This window comes from Tupaia chinensis, unplaced genomic scaffold, assembly GCF_000334495.1.
Source record: "Tupaia chinensis unplaced genomic scaffold, TupChi_1.0 Scaffold000017_1, whole genome shotgun sequence".
Lineage (NCBI taxonomy): Eukaryota > Metazoa > Chordata > Mammalia > Scandentia > Tupaiidae > Tupaia > Tupaia belangeri.
Genome location: NW_006159447.1, coordinates 3,203,392 through 3,224,067, shown reverse-complemented (window position 1 = coordinate 3,224,067; position 20,676 = coordinate 3,203,392). Strand labels below are relative to the sequence as shown.

At 40.0% G+C, this 20,676-nt stretch overlaps 1 protein-coding gene across 1 annotated transcript in view; it reads right to left on the bottom strand.

The window, feature by feature from the left end:
* The window catches only part of DEPTOR (DEP domain containing MTOR interacting protein), a 157,739-nt gene that overhangs the window by 81,220 nt on the left and 55,843 nt on the right, over positions 1-20,676 (bottom strand). The window contains exons 4-5 of the mRNA XM_006140060.3: positions 15,851-16,029; positions 14,674-14,797 (exon numbers count right to left, since the gene is read on the bottom strand). Coding sequence (XP_006140122.1) covers positions 14,674-14,797; positions 15,851-16,029 — 303 coding nt within the window. The remainder of the gene's footprint in view (positions 1-14,673; positions 14,798-15,850; positions 16,030-20,676) is intronic.

Below are 20,676 nucleotides of genomic sequence, written 5' to 3'. Positions count from 1 at the left end.
CCCAGAGGGAAGGTAGCCATACAATAGAAGGAACTGCTACATTTAGAGGCCAGTACAGGAATAGAAATAAGCTGATAGCTATCTCCTTGTGTATTGAAAAAAAAATTCAAAAGAACTGAGAAAGCCCTATATAACGTGGGAATATATGTGAATGGTATACATAGAAAAAACTAGGGAGCAGGTCAAAATCACCTATGGGATGTCAGGCCAAAAAGGTGTTTTAGAATTCAAAAGAGAGAGCTTTAAAAAAAATCATAAGTAACTATAACAATTAATTATTTTTAAAAGCAAAACATAAAGCCCTATATACATGATAATCATCATTTGACTTTAGAAATGAAAATTTCTTTCATCTAGATATTAAACTTGTTATCTCTAGTGGTAGTTTATGAATGATTTTTCTCCCTTTTTTTTTTTTTTGAGAGAGAGAGATTTTTGCTATAGAGCATGTGTGTTTGCCGGAGAGACAGAGAGAGACAAAAAGTAAGAAATCGCCCCCCTAGGGGAGGATGACCATGCCACAATCCCTTCTCCTCCATTTTCCTCTTGGGATCTTGGGCATGCATGCACACACACAGGGCATGAGTTTTAAGGTCCCGGGTCTGTGCCTCAAATCACAGTAGACTATGTGGGAGTCCAGTGACATAACCACTACACGATCTACTGGTCTCTCTCCCTTTTTTTTAAAATAAAGTTCTTGGGGCCAGCAGGTGGCATGGTAGGTAAGGGCGCTGGACTCCTACATGGCCAACCATGGTTTGAGTCCCAGACCTGGCTGCTTGTTTTCTCTCTCTCTCGCATGTGCATGCACGCATGCACTGTCCCTCTCTGGTAAAATCAAAATACATAAATAAATAAAGTTAAATAAAAATAATTCTTAAAAAGAATAAGTAAATAAAAATAAAATTCTTTATTATGCAAATTCTCTCCCCAAAGAGAATGCACTACATTTCTAACAAGGAAAATGTTATTAATAAAGAAGTTAAATTAAGTTTAAGTTTATGTTTAGCCAAATGCCTGGTTTATGACAAAATACTCATATTGATATCCAATATAATAAAGCAGTTCCTAATGTATACATTATATATTTAGATGCATGCTTCCAATAAATGGTTTCGAATGAACAACATTGACTTGTGTGATTAGTAAGATCATATTAATTAGGGAGATATGTTTATATGAACATTGTTATTTTAAGTACTATGTTATTGTCTATAGAATAGATATTACAACGATAAATCGACAATTTTCATAATAACTAGGTTTGGAATTAGTACATAAAAAGCTGTTTAGTTAATATGTGTGAGTAAAAACACCACATACCGGAAGATGGGACAGAAAGGACAAAAACAGCATTTTATCTCTGTGCCAACAAATATCTTTTACTCTCCTTCACCTGTCTCCCTACTCTACACTGAATAGAATGTACTCATTCTCACTTCTGTTTCTTACTTATGCTGGTTCTCTCACACTTTCCCTCCTTTCTCTCGCTGGAGAAATCAAAGCTATTCTTTAAAACCAGGGGCTCCTGTACAGTGATATAAGTTGTTCACTGTACAAGAGCTTCCGAGACAAAGAAGGGCTGGGTCTAGCTCTGCATGCCCAGTCCTGTGTGTAGGGGGGGAGCTATTACTGCCTGGGGAAAAAGAGAATAGCTCACAAAAATGAAAGTTATCTACTGATGATAATGTGTATGGTAAGGTCTGTGACTTGACTAGTATGTACTGTACTCACGCTGGGAAAAACCATGGTTACGCTGTAAAGATGTGCAGTGATTAAATGTTAATTTCTCAAAATACATTAAAAGCAATAAGAAGAGAAGGACTGCTGACTCTAATCAAGGCACTAAATGAGATAGTGGGATTTGCTTTAAGTGGCCAGATAAAATCTTAGGCTCCTATGAAAGTATCCTACTCAGGAACAAACCACACAGAGCTTTCCTTATTATTTCTTTTTTTTTTTTTTTAACTGAATAGCAGCACCATGGTTCTCTATATATCTTCTCAATTTTTAATGTGCTATGCTTACCCCTCCAGCTAAACTAGAAGCTCCTAAAGGTTAAATACCATACCTTAAATATTTTTATTAGAAAAGTGAGCCCAGGAAAGAGGTATACATCAGGTACACCACCAATATTTTCTAAACAAATGACCAAAAATTAAGCAAATACCACAAGCAACAGTAATAGAGAGTGTTATTTGTCTTTGAAGGATAAAATCCCTTCCTCTCTGCTGGCTATTTTAAATTAGCTGGAAGAAAAACAAGACCATTTTAGTGCTGGTTTTATACTCGAAAGAGACTGATATTCTGGACCTTAAGTTGTAATTTTCACATTGTTCATGGGTTTTAGTGTTGTAATAAACAGTCATTTTCAGAACTTGGATCAGCTTAAGATAGAAGCCGTGTGTGGATACTCAGGGCATGACCATTGTAAAAGGCTATCCTCAACCATGGTCCAATAGCCATAAAGTTACACAAGGAGAACAGAAAACAAGCTCTCTTACCCTCGATGTAAAACAAAACCTCTGTGAGATTTTTCAAACAACTGTCAAGGGAAGCAGGCTTTTAAAACCTATTATAAAGGCTTCTTTTAGAGGAATGGTTATTATTTACTTTGGCTGCTTTCATCATGATTAGAAAATAGAAGAAGAAAACAAAGGAGGGTAAAGAAAGAGACAATGGTAGGGTAAGATGAAGTGATGAAGAAAAACTAAAGACAATACTAACTAGGAAAAATAAATACATATATTTTTAAAAAATACTTACATTTAAGTGATAAATACTGGACACAATGAAAAATAGAAACTACTGTAGTGCAGGTTAACAGGCTGGGTGACAGGAGGACCGCACTTCCCTGCATATTTGTGGAAGTATAAAAAGGGAAAGGAAATGGTCTCTGCTCTCTTTATTCAAGGTCCTACATTACACAATCATAAAACTCTCTCTTAAAACAACTTCTTTTAAAATCACTGCCAGCGGGTGCATGAGATGGAGAGATAGAGTGTCATGCCACAATCCTTTCTCCTCCATTTCTCTGTCCTGTCTGCCTTTGGGGCATGCACACACATGCACCTTGCATACTTTTCAGGAGGCAGGACTGGGATTCAAATTGTCATAGGCCATCCAGGATCTGAAAAGAAATTTTATATTCTAAAAAATGCCAACACTGAGCTGGCTCCATTGTTTGGTCGTTAAAGCAACCAAATTCCACATGGTCAAATGGACAGTTCGAGTCCTGGACACAGCGGCTTACGAAATAGGGTGGATGTATGTGCATGTGCACCCAAAATTCCAGCAAGATGGAGAAACAGAGACGGGATTGCGATGTGGCCATTCTCCATAGAGGGTACGTTCATCTCTCTCAATCCCACTCTGTGAGTGCAGGCACCCACCAGCAAAAAAAGAAAAAAGTGCTAACACTGATGCAAGAGGTCATCTTGTCTAGGATTTTTTTTAAAGTTTATTTATTTTATTCAAGATAGTGCATGCACATACATGTGAGGGACGGTCTGGTCGCACTGTAATCTACTTCCCCCAGTCCATCGCATACGTAGCATATTCCAGGTCCACGCGGGTATCCAAACCAGCGATCTAGTATGTTCCTTCCAGCACTGCAGTTCAGTACAGGACCAACTGCACCAGTGGAGTGAGCCTATTTAGAATATAAAACCACGCCAAGATACAGAAGGCATTTAAAAACAAACAAACAAAAAACCAAAAAAAAAAAACACAGTTTGAGTTGTAGTTCCACTGGTGTATTCAGTTTGTGAAAATGTATTGAGCTGTATATCTATGATAGGTGCAATTTATGACTATTTCATTTCAATAAATTTAATTTGAGAGTTAAAGCTTCACTACAAATTTAAATTTCACAAAGTTAAAAATATTATGTAAGTTTTTTGGTTCTCTCTGATCTGAAAAACTCTTTTATTATGGACTCTGAAATTAATAAATACTTCATGTCACTTTGGGGCTTTTCCTTTTGGTGGAACAATGCCTTTGCTTTCCCTCCCAAGCTCTATGTGAAGGGATTCTAATTAAGTAGGGATGTTTTCATTTAACCAACAAAGCAAGAAGGACAACAACCATACTTCCTGGAATCATCTCTTCAGCCAATAACAAAGCCACCAACCAAAGAAACCTCCACACTAAGCCTTTATTTTACTTTATTTTTCTTAATTGCCAGCGGGTATGCACATTTGGCACAGAGAGAGACAGAGAGAGAAGGAAAAAGCACTCCTTAATGAGATGATCAGCCCATAGTCCTTTCTTCATTTCTCCACCCTGTCAGGATTTGGTGACTGGAGACACACACCTGGAGTGCTTTTTAAGTCACCAGAGCTGGGATTCAAACCACAGTCAGCCATGTGGGATCCTTCTCTCAAACCACTAGGTTAAAGGACCAGCCCTCACAAAACCTTTATTTCATTTCATTTCATTTTGTTTCATTTCATATCATTTCATTTTTAAAGTTTTTGCCATAGAACACACGTGTTAGAGAGAGAGAGAGACAGTGAGAGAGGCAATCCTTTGCCTTCCAGTCTCTTCCTGAGATTTTGAGCACACACTCACGTACCCCTATTGTGATTTTCAAGCCATTGGCTCTGGGACTTGAACCATGGTCAGTCATGTGAGAGTCCAGTGCCTACTAAACCATCTTGCCACCTGCTAAGCCTTTAAAGATGAAAAAATATCTTCATCCTTAATAATTTCCAGCCCTCAGAACCAGCAGATGGCACCATGGTTATATTGCTGGACTCCCATATAGTCGACTGCAGTTCGAGTCTCAGACCTGGTGGCTTAAACATACTGGGTGAGTGTGCATCTGTGCCCAAAATCCTGAGAGGAGAATGGAGAAGGGATTGTGGCGTGGCCATTGCCCCTAGGGGATGATTTCTCACTTTCTGTCTCCCTGCAAGCACATGTGCCCTATAGCAAAAATATCTCTAAAAAAAACCAAAAACCAAAAAACAAAAAAGACTTCCCAGGTTTGCCTTCTACTGTTATCACTCCTCCTCAGACATTCAGTTTTACTTTGCTCCAATCTGTGCCTCTTCTCTGCTCCGTGTGCTTGCCTCTCTGTTGCAGTGTTGAGCACAGTCTTGACTGCCTCAACCTCTTTGATTTACTCACTCTAGAATCTCAATATAGAAAAACAAACAAGTTTGGTGGTTGGGGCGCTAGACTCCCACATAGTCAACCACAATTCAAGTCCCTGTCCTGGCAGTTTGTGTTCTCACTTTCTCTCTCTCATAAACACACCTGTCCGGTAGTAAATTTTAAAATAATAATAATGATAAATAAAATTAAATAACTGATTCTCTAAAAAGCAAACAGGAGAAATTTCCTTTACAAAGGGCTATGAGCTTTAAAATCTCTTCCAGATGGACTCAACTGACATGGAATATGAGCTAGGATCCTAGAATTCAAAGGGTGGTGGTCATTGTATTCAAATTCCACAGGTACACTGCAAATAATTTAAATGTTTAAATTTGAATATTAACAGCAATTGTAGAAAACTGAAGAGGCTTTGCTATGAGCAACTTTGGGCCAGGATCATTCTTTAGAAACTGGAAGGTTTAAAGCATGTTAGTCAGCCCATCTCGAATTCACTTTTCTTTCCTATGAATTGATAGTAAAAGTATTTCCTCAGAGAAGTAGAAATGATAAGTAAAATAATGTATGAAAAACACTTAAGATGGTGCCTAGAACACAGATATGCTCAGTAAATGAAGGACCTGATTATTATTCTCATCTTCTCAATGTATATGATCAGAAAATAGAACCAATAAACACAAATAGAGTGACCTTAGAACAGTAAATCTACTAGTGGTTTTACTAGAATTTGAAAATTCCACAGGTTAAGAAAGGGGAAGGGACTACCCGTTGACTTATTTCCTAAATAAGAATTAGCATTCATCCATTTATTCATCTCTTCAACATTTATCAGGTATCAGGTATATTTATCACATGTGGAGGAGATTGCGACTCCAAAGGTGTATGAACTTAAAAAGCTTATGGTCAAGCTGGTGAGATTGGACCATCAAGCCTGGTCACTCTTCTGTGCTGAAACTCAGGTGGTGAAGCAGCCGAGAGGAGCTCAAGTAATTGCTTATAATTCTACTATATTCCATATTCATCCAACACTGGCCACTGAGAGTATCCTGTGCCAGTTTCAACCATCACGTGAAATGTGTCACACAATCAGAAAAAAGCAAAAGGGGCAAGTGACTTTCTCACTTATAGAGAGTGGGCAATTCTTCCTGTTTGTCCACTTGAGAAGACAGGAGACAAGAACTCACCCCAGGTCCCAGGCAGGTTTCACAGGCTCTCTTAATCAGAGTTCTAGCAGGAAGTAACAAATGGGCCAAAATAAAAGGCAGTTCATATTAAAAGAACTAGTAAAGCTATAAACAAAGTTAAGGAAAACTAAAAGGGATGACAAGCTCCCAAACTAGCAGGCTGATGTGGACATTAAGGGCTCTAGGCCTGAGGGTTATGCAGAGAGGGTAGTTTCTTATTCCCAAAGGGGATTGAAGGAAAGGGTTTCCTGAGAGGAATCATTGTCTTCAGTAGTGGGGAGGGAGCAGGGGTTTTAGCACTATAACTTCACTCTCCTCCTTCTCATCTACTTTCTGCTAGAGCTTCCCACTGACTGAGCTAAACCTGAAGCCAGAGGGCAATGGAGCAGGCCTATTGATGTTGTTCATATAGGTCAACCTTGTGGGGCACATAGAAGCTTGGAAAAGGGCAGAGAATGGATCTGGATGGACAAACAGAAATGTCCCACATACAAGCTCAGCATCTCACCATGCGGAATATCATTTTAGCACAGAAAGGCAAGTAGGTTTTTTTGTGCAACTTGGATAGCACGAAGACATTTTGACTATATGCATTTTTCCTTATATTAATCTATGAAGAGGCTAACATGCCCTACATTAGATGAGACTCTGTTGGACTTTATTTCATTTGTCCTCACAAGACTGTGAAGTATGTGTTTTCTTCCCTTTTACAGATGAAAAAAAAAAACAAACCAGACATTTAGAAAGATTGAATGTCTTGCTAACAGGACAAGAGAAAAATGCTGATCCATACTTCTCTAACTCTAGAAATATTAAATGTGTTTTTCCATTCTACCAAGGTTAAAAGTGTCAAAGGTTGAATGGCAAAATCAGTTTACAGAAACTTGGATAATGACCCTGAAGTTACATAGCACTGGGAAAACTGACAGAAATAACTTGCACAGTTACTTTCCACCACCAGTGAACCTAGTCCATATTCAAACAGCAATGTGTTTACCTTAAATCAAGTCATTTTAAAATGATCAATCAGAGCTAGAAATCTGCAGGTGACCATCTAGGCCTGATGACTTCTGACAAATATCCTGGCCTACTGCCTGTTTTGTATGTTAGCAAAGCTCTTGTATTTTTGCCATAAATTATATAGGAAGGGACGTGGATTGCCAGTAATGGTGAGGACAATGTATTAAACTTCATATTGTTTTCTATTGGTTAGTGGTGTTCATTACTTTCTTTCTTTTTTTTTTTATTAATACTTGCCAGAGGGTACATGCACTCCTTGGAGAGAGAGTGGGGAAAGGGAGAAAATATCCCCTGAAGGTGTACAGTCCACGCTGCAATCACTTCTCCTTTTCTCCATCCTGTCTGGATTTAGAGCATGTTACATATGTGCCCAGTGTAGTTTTCAAGCCACCAGGGCTGGGATTAGAATCATGCGGTTGGCCATGTGGGGTCTGACTCCCTTAACCTCTAGGTCATAGGACCAGCCCCTTTGTTTCAGTTGTCGGGAGATAATTATCCACAGGCATCCTATGTTTCTTCATGTCTCACAAATAGAAGTATTTGTTCCAGACTAGTTTTTCAAAGAATGTTTGCACAGTGAACAGACCTGAAAGATAAATACAGTATTTCTCAAGGGTAGAGATGGTGCCGTTGAAACACAACTGAACCTACATGGAAATGTCCTGGGTTCAGGACTTCCCCTAGCACACTGGGACCATGCTCATGTGCCCGTGACCTGGGCTAGCTGAGTCTGACTGGGTCACAGTTGAAAACACAGCTGGGGGTGCTCCTCTCTCTCTTTCTCAATCTCTCCCTTTCTCAGGAAAAAAAAAAAGTAAATGAAAAAAGGTAGATTTGTTTTCTGCCAGTATAACCAAGATAATGTCTTCCCCTAGCTTAGAGAGTAGGTTTACTTAAAGGTCATTATAAAAGATCCAGGTTCCTCAAATTCGTGTTGCTCTTCTATTAATACAACCCACTCTGGGTGATGATACCATGACTACTGTTATCGCTGAGAATAAGAAGCTGTCTTTGTCCCAATGCAAGAGTCTCATGTTTTCTGCCAGTATCTATGGCAGACAAGTTTGTTAGCATGCAAGTAGGACAAAATCTGACTCTTAGCAGTTCTTGACATTACATAGTATCAAAATCACACCTCATCATGTGCATAAACAGCTGCAGATAAAGTAATGACTTTTAAATGGGCTAACGATTTTAGGGCACTTTCAATAAACCAAGAAGGCAGGAGACAGTTATTCCAAGATTCTATAAAACCACTAATTAATTGGACAGCACATGTAAACTAAAAATGTATGCAACATACTAGGAAGTATTTTTACTACAGTTTGTGAAACAGTTAAAACATGTACTCAAGATGAAATTTTAATTAATTTGCAGAACTCAGGAACTTGATTTGAAAAACACTTCTACACTAAAAATAGGACGAAATGGAGTCAGAAGCTTGAAGATGTTTTTCCCCTCCAGCTCCGTATCTTCAGATCTGTATCAGTCTTTGAACATCTCTACAGCTCCTGTCTCCCATGTGCACAGTGAGATTAATCATGCCTGCTGGGTATGACTAACAGAGCTGTGCAGAAGATCGAACAAATTAATGTATAAGATGCTTTGTAAACTCTACAGAGGCCAGGTAAGGTAAACCATCGGCTGCTGTTGCTTGTCATTAAAAGCAAGTTCTCTGTAGCTCTTTCATGGTAGAAGCTAGCAGCTCATAGCAATCACATGTGGAGTCCTTTGTTCATTCAGCAAGGATTTATTGTGCCAGGCACTGGGAGAGAACAGGAGAAAGATCCTGGGACGTGTGGCAGGAAAACCTCTGACAAGATAAAAACATGCAGAAAAGCTTTGCCCCTTTCGATATCGTTCCCCCCCTTTAGTTTTTTGCTATAGGAAAAGTGTGCTCACTGGGGAAAGATAGTGAGAGGGAGAAAGAGGGATTGTGGGCACACACACACGTCCAGCATGTTTTTCAAGCCGTAGGGTCCAGACTCAAACTGCACAGTCAGCCACATGGGATCCATCTGCCTTAGCCTCCATGCCACCTGCTTACCCACTCTCTCTTTTTTAAGGTTATTTATTTCCTGTGTGTAATTTCCTCAATGAGGTCTTTGTGCTGGATCCCCCTGCCCCAGTCCGGCAGCCTGCCAGCCTAACAGGGGCATCCACGGTTCAGGTAGGCCTGGGATGCTAACATAACGCCTCTGAAGCCCATATGGCCACCAGCATTGTGCAACAGCACCCCTACTGCCCATGCCACAGTGGTTGGGCCAGTTTCTCCCTTTTATTTCTCTTCAGTACTTGGGAACACGGAATAGGGGAGCAGCAGGAACACAGTAGAGACTGAGTAGCAGACAGGCCCCTTAAACCAATTCTTCATTCTAGTCTAAACTCCCAAACACGAAAAATAGACTACTTGTGGCTAGAGAGTCAAACTCCCACTGCTGAGAGAATCAAGGCACTTAGAATGAAAACCTCATATTTTTCACTTGGTAATGTTGAGTTCAACTTTTTTCTTAAAATAATCTACTTTGCCAACTGCCAGAAGATAATCGAGTTTTACTGTTTGGAACACACATCCTTCACCACTGAAGGCAACATACACGGATTGGATGCTGTTCTTTTAAGTAATGGATATTTATCTTGCTTACAAAGGTTTCCCTTGAGGGTTGGTCCCATGGCACAGAGTTTAAGTGCAGTGGCTAGGCATAGTGCATGGGTCTCTAGATTCCACATGGCCGGCTGTGGTTCAGATCTCAGCATAGTCAGCTGCACAGTCAGCCACATGGGATCCAGATGCCTTAACCTCCTTGCCACCTGCTGGCCTACTCTCTCTTTTTTAAGGTTATTTATTTCCAGTAGTTTGAAAAACATGCCAGTTATGTGTGTGTGTGTGTATGTGTGTGTGTGTGTGTGTGTGTGTGTGCACCCCTAAATCCTGATAGGATGGAGAAATAAAAAGGAAAAGATTGCTGCATGACCACACCACATTGGGGGTGCATTCTCTCTTGCTCTCTTCCTCTCTCTCTTTCTCTTTCTCTCTTTCTCAGGCAAGCACACATGCCCTTTGGAACTACAACAAAGATTTCCCTTGAAAACTAAAAACTGTCCTGTTTGGGAGATTGTAACATATTTTCGTGTATTATAAGGGATATTTGTGCCCATGTAGGATTAAGTGGGAAACTGTAAGTCCCTCTTGGACAGAAGCCCTCTATGCCTCACTCTTTGCAGCCCCAGTCCATTGACTGGCCATAGCGAAGGCTCAGTGAAGCTTTAATTTTTTTCTGCTCTAATGCCAGAAAGTGTGTGCATATGCATGAAAGAGAGAGACAGAAGGAAAGAGAAAGAGATAGAGAAAGCTACCTCCAACCAACAGGTCTCTATCCTGCAATTCCCTCTCCTGCACAACCCTCTCTCCTCCAATACTCCATACTGTCATAATCCTGGGCATACATGCACCCAGTGTGTCTTTCAAATTGCCAGAGCTGAGACTGGCCATGAGAGAGTTAACTTTTTTTGTGTATCGCTCAGTTGCTGCACCATGGAGCTGGTCCCCAAAGGAGCTTGTTGACGAAAGTGCATTGTGCCCTGAATGTGTGTAGATGGACTTCTCAAAATGACAGAGTTGGGGAATCAGTCCCCAACACCCCCTTTCTCATCTTCTGTGCGATCTGGCAGCAGATGAGTGACACCACTCATTGATATGGTGGTAGGTCCTTCTCTACCTGTGTATCTATCACCTTATTTCACCCCTACAAGTCTATGTAGTCAGTACAATCGTATCTCTATTTAACAGAGGAGCAAACAAAGGCATCAAGAAGTGAAGCCACTTCGGGGCATGGTGGCACATGGTGGCAAAAATCTATGGAGGCTGGAGGATTGCGACATTGAGTCCATCTCTCTCTCTCTCTCTCTGTCTCTCTCAACATGCACAATTTCTTCTAAAAAATAAATAAATAAATAAAGTTAGATAAAATAATTCTTTAAAAAAAAAAGTGAAGCCATTTGCCCCAAGGCATGGATCCAGGATTCACACCCAAGTAGCCTAAGTCCTGAGCTAACTGCTATGCTAGACTGCATCTTGAAGTAATATGATAAAATAAGAATAATAAGTGTCCCTTATTTATCTTATTTTTCATAACAGCAGCTAACATTTCTCGGGCTCTCACTCTGTGCCAAGCACTGTGCTTAGCACTGTTTAGATGGATCTCATTTACTTTTCCTTTTTTCAGTTTGCTATAGGTGCATACACTTGCCAGAGAGAGAGAGAGAGAGAGAGAGAGAGAGAGAGAGAGTGAGAAAAAGTGAGAAATCACCCTCTCATGGGCAATGGCCACACAGAAATCCTATCTCTTCCATTCTCCTCTCTCAGGATTTTGGGAATATACACACACAAGCCTGGCATGTTTTTTCCATACAAGCTGCAGGGTCTGGACTTGAACTGTGCAGTCGGCTATGTGGGACCTGCCACATTAACCTCTATGCCACCAGCTGGCCCAAGACATATCTCTTGTATTACTCCCAACAGCCTTTCTAAACGGACCCCAGCCTTACTTTTATTAATGACTGCAAATCAGAGAAATTCAGCAGCTTGTTCAAGGTCACAGAGCAAGCACGTTGTACGACTGGGTTTGGCCACCAGGGCTGTGCAACTCCAATGCCGATAGCTACTGCCAGTCACTACGGGGGAGTGTTCATGTCACCAGTTCCCCTAAAACTTTCCTCACATTGGGACAACTTGAAAGGATATCTGATGGCCTGTTAATTGGCACTTGTTCCAGTTCCTTCAAAGGAAGAAAACTGGAGTGGCATGGATATTAAGAGACATCAAAGTCATTAAAAATTTTGTCTTGAAAAACACCTTTACCCCACAAAATAGCAGCTGAGAAACACCACCATGGGTTAGAAAGCCAGAGAGCCCGGATATCAGCACGATTCAGCAAAACCTCAGTGAGAAACCTCCGAGTTTCACAAAGTCCTATTAATAACATAAAACAAGTAACCAAGAGGCACTGATAGTACAGCCAGCCCCTTAGAGCTGGAGGGAAGCCAAGGGGACAGCAAGGCCCCAACCCCTGCCACCCTGGGTTCAGGTCAGGCCTCTGTCCTTGCCAAACTGGGTCTCCATCATGCATAAATTACTTAACTGCTTTGGGTCCCAGAAGCTCCCTTTGAAAAGGGGGATGATAACATAATACGGCATCTATTTTATGAAAAAGTTCAGATAAAATAATCTAATAGAAGTGCTTTAAGAAGCTTAATTTCAACTAAAAGGCATTGCTGTTTTTAGTACATCTACAAAATGCCATGTAAATGCACCGTGAAGGAGAAACATTTTACTTTCATTTTCCAATGTCTACTTTCCTGGTATATTTTCAGTACATTTTTACAGAAAATTCTATACCCTACCAACTTGTAAATCCCCTGTTACATTTTAAGGCAAACTATATTTAAAGTGTATTTAATTTATTTAATTTACATGAAAAGAAATGGAAAGGATTTATTAGTATCCCAATGGCCACAGATTTCGGTTTTGAACTCATGGCGTCAAATTCCAGCTGCTATTTACTGCTGTGGTAACCTTGGGTAAGAGATTTAACCTCTCAGGGGCCAGCAGTTAGCGTAATGGCTATGTTGCTGGACTCCCACGTAGTCGACAGCAGTTCGAGTCCCAGACCCGGTGGCTTAAACTCATGCTGGGTGTGTGTGCGTGCGTGCCCAAGATCCTGAGAGGAGAATGGAGGAGAAGGGATTGCGGTGTGCCCGTCCCTCCTGGGGGGTGATTTCTCGCTTTCTGTCTGTCTCTGTCTGTCTGGCAAGCACATGTGCCCTATAGCAAAAACAAAACCAAAAACATAAAACCTCTCCAAAAAGAGATTTAACTTTTCTCTCCCACATTTTCCTTATCCATAAAATGGGGACAATAATAGCATCTAATGTGGGGTAGTTATAATGGTTAAATAAAGTAGGTTAGTCAGGGTGTCTGGTACATAGTCAGCAATCCACAAATCTTTATTATTATTACCTTAAACAGAAAGCAACAAAAGAGGTATATTTTGCAAAGACTTCATGCATAAATGTTACAGATATCCCAAACAAGGGTTCTGGCTAAAAGGTTGTGGAAAAACACTACATTAAAAACCAAAATAAATAAAATACTTGAAAAAACAAATACTTGAACTTTGAATAAAACCAACAATTCATGTTTAAGTATCTTGAAAAATAAATAAAAGTAAATAAGGAATCTAAAACTTACAAAATAATAGAATATGCTAAATTAATGAAAAAGATAGCCTAGAAAAAAAAGAGAAGGCATAAAAAGAATTAAAACTTTGTAATCCTTTTTAGAAAGAATGACAGTGCGTGACAGTAGTTAAAGGCATTGGAGTTGCACAGCCCTGTGTTCCATACATGTTCCAACAACCAAAAGGTGGGGCCAAGGTTTTCAAAGTGACAGCTAGGTCATTCAAGGTTAAGTACTTACTAAATTACCTTTTACTAGCACTAATTTTACAAGGGAGTTGAAGAAATAAATTTATTTTGTAATTGAGACATTGAATAATGGCTGGCATGCCAACGGTGCAGAAAAAGGACAGCCGTAAGGATCAACCCATCTAAAAGTTTATTCATACTTTTCATAAAGTACTTACCATCTACCATTGGTCAGGCACTTGTTAGGTCATAGGAGATACAAAGAAGGTTAGGCAGTCCCATCCTTAAGTTTCTTAGTTAGTATAGTCAATGTTCAAAGATAAGAGTGTAGCACTGTTCTTTGAAGGGGCAAACATGTAGGAACAGTACCTAAGTCCTACAGAGAATATTAATATTCCAGAGATCACGTTGATCAAGAAGTCAAGAGGAGTCAGCATAAGATAGGAAAAGGGGTCTGAGTGACATGAAGCATCTTCCGGGCAGAAGAAACAGTGTGTAGTATATCAATATATCACTTCCCTACTTCCTTCTCATTAATGGCTTCCCATTACACTTAAATTTTTTATCATTATCCTAAGTGCCCCTCTGTATATTTTTAATTGTCAGAAGGTACATACCTCTGCCAGAGGGGAAAAAAAAAAAGAAAAAGAGAGGGAGAAAGTATCCATGGTCACACCACAGTCCTTTCTCCTCCATTTCTCATCCTATTAGGATTTGGGACATGCACACACATGTGCCTTGCAAAGGAAAAGCAAATGGTGATAAGGTTTTCTTGTATTAAAAGGAAGAGTTATCTGTTTTTACCAGCAAGCACATGTACCCTACGGCAAAAACAACAACAACAACAACAACAACAACAAAAACGACAAACGAACAAACAAAAACTCTTAAAAAAATGTAGTGGGGAGTTTCAGATAGGACATACTTCTCATACAGCCTCTGTCCTCTCATGAAGGCCTTCACTTCATTGTCCAGTGGGAAGGTGCCGTCATCCTTTCTAAAGCGGTAGAAAAGTTTGACATCCTTGAATTCCTTATGCTCATCACACACTGAAACACAATACATGCAGAAACAAATGAGAAAGAAATCACTTATTTAACTATTCATGTGATATAAAATGCCAAGAATCATTTCACTACCTAATTCTTCGAACACACAAGAGTCTACTCTAAGAGTTAATAGGTGTAGTGTATGTAACAGAGTATCTGGTACAGAATAAGCGCTCGATATTATTAGCTACTCTCACCACCACTACCACCAGCACCCGCACTATCATCATCATCTTTTAAGAGGCTCACAAAATTCAATTCGTCATCCATTCCACAAACTCTTCTGGAGCATGAAACTGGAGCAGGCATCAGCCTCAAAGAGTACGAAATCTAGTGAGATAAAGAGAAATGTCGGCATGCAATATGAGGTGATCAGGCTATAAGGAAGTGACGAGAGACTGCAGAGGAAGCACAAAGGAGCTTCCTGAAGACCAGAAACCCAGCTTTGGGAAATGGAAGCTTCTCTGAAGAGTTTGCATGTAAGGAGAGACCTGAAGTATGAGTAGAAATTGGACAAAAATGAAGGAAAAGGGATATTCCAGACCAAGAGAACAATATGGGCAAAATCTAGGCCAGGGTAAGAAATCTTAAGGAGACATGTTCGTGAATGTTCACTGAACCACTGACAGCAAGAGCAAAAACTTGGAAACAACCTAGATGTCAGTCAGTAGGGAAATGGATAATAGAATAACTACAGGTGGCATACTACCTAGCAGCGAAAAGGAACACACAATATACAATCAACATGGATGAATCTCACAAACAGTATGTTATTGACCAAGTTACAAAAGAATAAACATTCATCTTTACAGTGGCTTAAAACATTCAAAATAATATGATATAGTGCTTAGAGATGCATACACAGAAAGGAAAAGTATGGAAGTGCATGGATATAACCCAAATGTCTTTTGGAGGGAGAAAGAGAATGTGATTAGGGAGAGACACACACAGGAGTCAATAGAAAGAAATTTTTTTCTTAAATGAGTAGGTTTATGAAAAGATTTAGTCCTTCATTTCATTGCCAGTCACCTTGACTATAGCCACCCCACTCACCGTGATGGATAATGCCCCGGTCTGCTAATTTCTGCATGAGTTTAATTGCCGTCTCTCTGTCGGAAGCCTCTTTGTGTTCAATCAGCCAGTCAATCAGTTCTTTTGCCACAAAACAGTTTGGGTAGGTTTTGAGATGATGTCGTCTGTCTTTAATAACCTTTTCTTCATGCAGCCTGAGCCTGCAAATAAAAATGAGCAATCAGTTTAGGCATTTTAGTGAATGATTTGATTGTTTTGTGGTATGGAATGCTGCCACAGTGGTGCCTTCAAAGACTATAAGTGACCAGAGCTGTTTTCCCTGCATCCAGTAATCCCCAAAATACATAGAGTCAGGCATCAGTTTTTACGTTCTGTCCCCTCCCTCTGTCCCGCTGTGATATGCACTTGTCAAGTAATTACTTTAACCTACTGCTTTTATTCTGCCACAATCTGTTAAGCTAGTTAGTATAAAAATACCAGTAAGAGTTTAAAGATTTGGGGCCACCAGGTAGCGTGGAGGTTAAGGCACTGGAATTCACACATCTGATTGCACGGTTCGAGTGCCAGACCCAGAGCTTTGAAAATCATGTGGATGCATGCCCAGGATCCCAAGAAGAGAACAGAGAAGGGGTTGCAGCGTGGCCATTCCCTCCCCAGTGGGTGGATGATTTCTCACTTCCCCACTCTCTCTCTCTCTGTCTCTCTCTGGCAACTGTACATATCTTATTAAAAAAAAAAAAGATTTCAAGCAAAAGTCTGATATAAACATCTATGAATAAAGATATATAGGAAATGAAGAAAGAAGGAACATGAGCATTTCATGCACGCAGTTTGTGCCATTTACTTTGGTCACTTACTGTACGTGCTTTCTTACTGATCTTTGGCTGAGTGCTAAATAATTGAAGAAAAATATCAATGATGTTTACGATGTTCTACCATCTACAAGTATTCACTATCTAACTTAGGAGTCAAGACATGTTACAGGACTGGCTAAGGAAAGCATAGCAAAGAATCCACTAAATGAGGCTGTCAGTAACATCAGACAAACACCAAGGAAGTGGTATCCAATAGACCCCGAAAATATTTCTGTAAGATGGTAGTGAGAGGCCAGCTGGTGGTGCAGAAGTGAAACACCAGGCCCTGCCAGGCTGACTCACATGAGAAGGTCCTGAGTTCGCATCTAGAATCTTTCTAAGTCTGCCAGGTACACACCTGCCCATGACCCAGGACTGGCTGAGGCAGGGTGGATCAGGATGCTGAAAAATCAAAAATCTTGTTGAGGGTGCTTTGTCTCTGTTCTTTCATTCTTTGGCTCTCATGCTCATGGATTAAATAAATAAACTTTGTTTTTTTAAAAAAAGGTAGTTTTGATAGAATAGGGTTGCCAAATTTAAGGGGGAAAAATTAAATAAAACAGAAACCCAGGTAAATATGAATTTCAGAATAATGACAACTAACTTCTTAGTATAAACATGCCAGACAGTACAGCCTCCCAGGCTCAACAGTAAATCAGAGGACTGGTCCATGAAACAGAAAGAAATTACTTTATAGTATTCTGAACTATTGAAAATAAAAACAGGCCCATTCATGGTGGTGCACTAAAGAACCATCACGGGGGAGTCCACATGGGAGACCGAGATTCAGTTTCCAGATCAACCTGAATACACTGGGCGGGGTTGCACACACCTGTAATCCTAACTAATTAGGAGGCTGGGACCAGAAGTTTGCAATAAGGGCAACATCTGTCAGAAATACCTCCCTGTTTTTACCTCATTTACTCTCAGAAATAACAATTTTAAAAGGTTTTAACAGAAGTTCAGTAAGATCAGAACCCAAAGATAAAAAAATTTTTAAAAGAGAGATATAGGTCTTAGGAAACAAAGTGTAGTCAGACAACACAAGCAAATCTATTTATACAACAGATTTATTTAGCCAACAAATTACAAACTGGAAGAACAAACTACATAGCTGAATAATAAGGGCAAGTTACATAGCCTAGTGGTTAAGGCAGCCAGATCCCACATGGCTTGAGAAACACGCCATGTGTGTCTAAAATAGTAAAAGGACCAAAAAGCGGGGGAATAAGAGCTGCAGTGTGGGGTCAGCAGATGGTTGTGTTTACAACACTGAACTCCCGCATGGCTGACCATGGTTCAAGTCTTGGACCCGGTGGCTTGAAAATCACGCTGGGTGCATGTATGTTTGTAACCAAGATCCCTAGAGAAGAATAGTGGAGAAGGGATTGAGATGTGGTCATCCCCCCTGGGGGATGATTTCTCACTTTTCCTCTCACTGTCTCTGTCTCTCTCTCTCTCCCTGGTGAGTGCACATACCCTAAGGCAAAAATCTCTTAAAAAAAAAAACTCAAACCAAAGAATTACAGTGTGACCATTAACCATGGGAAGTGCCTTCTCCTTTCCCTCCCTCTCTGTCTATCTTTCTCTGATGAGTACATACATCCTCTAGCAAAAACAAACAAACAAAAAACTGAAATGCTCATTGCAAGAAAACTTTAATTAAAAAGGGGGAAAGATAAAGCTACTAAAGCAGATAGAAGTTAACACACATGGAAGTTTTTAAAAACTACCGAACTGGTGCTGGCATGGTAAGAGAGTTGGACTCCCACATGGTTTGAGTCCTGGATCTGGCAGCTTACTTTCTGTCTCTTTCTGGTGAGTTCATGTGCCCTACAGCAAAATTAAATAATAGTAATAAATAAATGGAATAAAATAAGTCTTAAAAGTTAATTTTAAGTTAATTTCCATATTTCTTCAATCGATATATAAGTCTGAACAAAACCAAGTGAAATAGTCACCACAGCATAGCTCCAAGGAAGAGGATGACATTAAACAAAGAAACTGCCTTAGTATCTCACAGCAAGCCAGTGAGGCTGAGCTCTTCCCTACAACGAGGCCGGTTCTAGTTATGAGATGATGTTTCAGGAAGCGGAGGTCTACCAAGGTTTCTCTGGGGATTCATTCCACACAACTCTTTGTTTTTTTCTGAGTATTACGGGTTTCACCCCAAAACGTCAGTTCTGAGGACCGTTAGGAAAACAGGACTAAGAATATGAGGATTTGGTTCTCACCCACTGCCAGTTGTTTTCTGACAATCAAACCTCTGAGAATTTGAGTTCTGACTGGGATAAAATGGGATACTGGTATCCAGCTATATGTAGGCCCAGTTTTAACTGCTTTTGAAGATTAATCCTCATGACAAGTCCCCAAGGTAGGTAATTCTAAAAGCACAAACCATACCAATGTAGAGTTGTAATTATTAATTTAAAAAAATAAAGAGCCCCAATTAAAAAAATGTTCACATAGATGTGGTAAATTCATTACACAAATCCTTCTAATTAATTCAGTGACAATGACACTCAGTAATTTGTTTAACGTGATTGAAGTGGCAGAATGTGAAACATTAATTCTTAGACGGAATGTCTGTCAGGAATCCAAGAATAATGAAGACTAATTTATTTAGAAATTGAAATGTGAAATAAGCTACCATATAATTTGGCGGAGGAGGAATAAGTTATGAGCCAAGAGAGGAGTTTTAGCTCCTGTAAACTTTCCAACTTAAAATTATTAGGTCATGTTTATCTTTAAATACAGAATAGAACCTTTCAGTTTCTGTCCTTTCATGACCCCTGTTCCTGGTACTAATTTTTGAACATTCTTGATGTCCACTAACTTCCAGCCTGCATGATGGGGAGAAGCTCTCTACATCACTTCTGCCTTACCAAGGCCAGGTAATGTTTCCATGTTTAAGAAAATTGAGCAGAAATATATGGATGAGAAAGAATTTTAGATACAAGATATAGCCTAGAACTTGGAATTTTTATACATGTTACTGGGGTTAAACGTGTTTAATAACTGTGCTATCGTTTTTTTCTTCTATCATCAGAACCATAGAATTCTAGAAAAGAATACCGGGCTGGCTCTGTGGTAAAACAGTAATGTACTGCTCAAAGAGAAGCCTGATCCCACATGGCCGCTGTGGTTAGAATTCCCAGGCTGGCTGGTCTAAAACACACTGGGCAATCACATGGGTGCCCAAGATCCAATAGGCTAGAAGACTGAAGGAAGAAGATCATAGAAGACTGAAGGAAGAAGATCACAGCATGAGCAGATCTTGTGTGTGTGTGTGTGTGTGTGTGTGTGTGTGTATGTGTGTGTGTGTGTGTGTGGGGGTGCACCTCTGTCTCTGTCAAATATACACACATTCACTTTATCATGAGTAAAAAAAAAAAGATTAAAATTTTTAAATAAAAAATAAAAATGCAGGGCGAGCAGTTAGCATAATGGCTATGTTGCTGGAGTCCCATGTAGTCGGTGGTGATTCAAGTCCTGGACCCAGTGGCTTAAACTCACGCCAGGTACGTGTGCGTGCGTGCCCAAGATCCTGAGAGGAGAATGGAGGAGAAGGGATTGCGACGTGGCCATCCACCCTGGGGGTGATTTCTCGCTTTCTGTCTATCCCTCTCTGTCTGTCTGGTGAGTGCACGTGCCGTACAGCAAAAACCTCCCCCCATAAAAAAAAAAAAAAAGAAAAGAAAGAAAGAAAATAAAAATGAAGATGAAAATTGTTCATTTCAGGAAAACTATCCTAATTAAAAGACTTCATAATGCCAGCACATGACCACATGTTTACCTGGCACAGTGCGTACTTGATAAATACGTGGTGAATAAATGAACATACAAGACCACTGATGAAAATGACACCAATTTCAAAGCTAAGGAGGCTCCTACTACCATTGTAGGGTTTCCTACTGAGGCTCTACAGAGGTCTTCCACCCTGACCCCAGGACCTGTCCCAAGCACACTCTCCTCTCTCTCACCACTCAACTA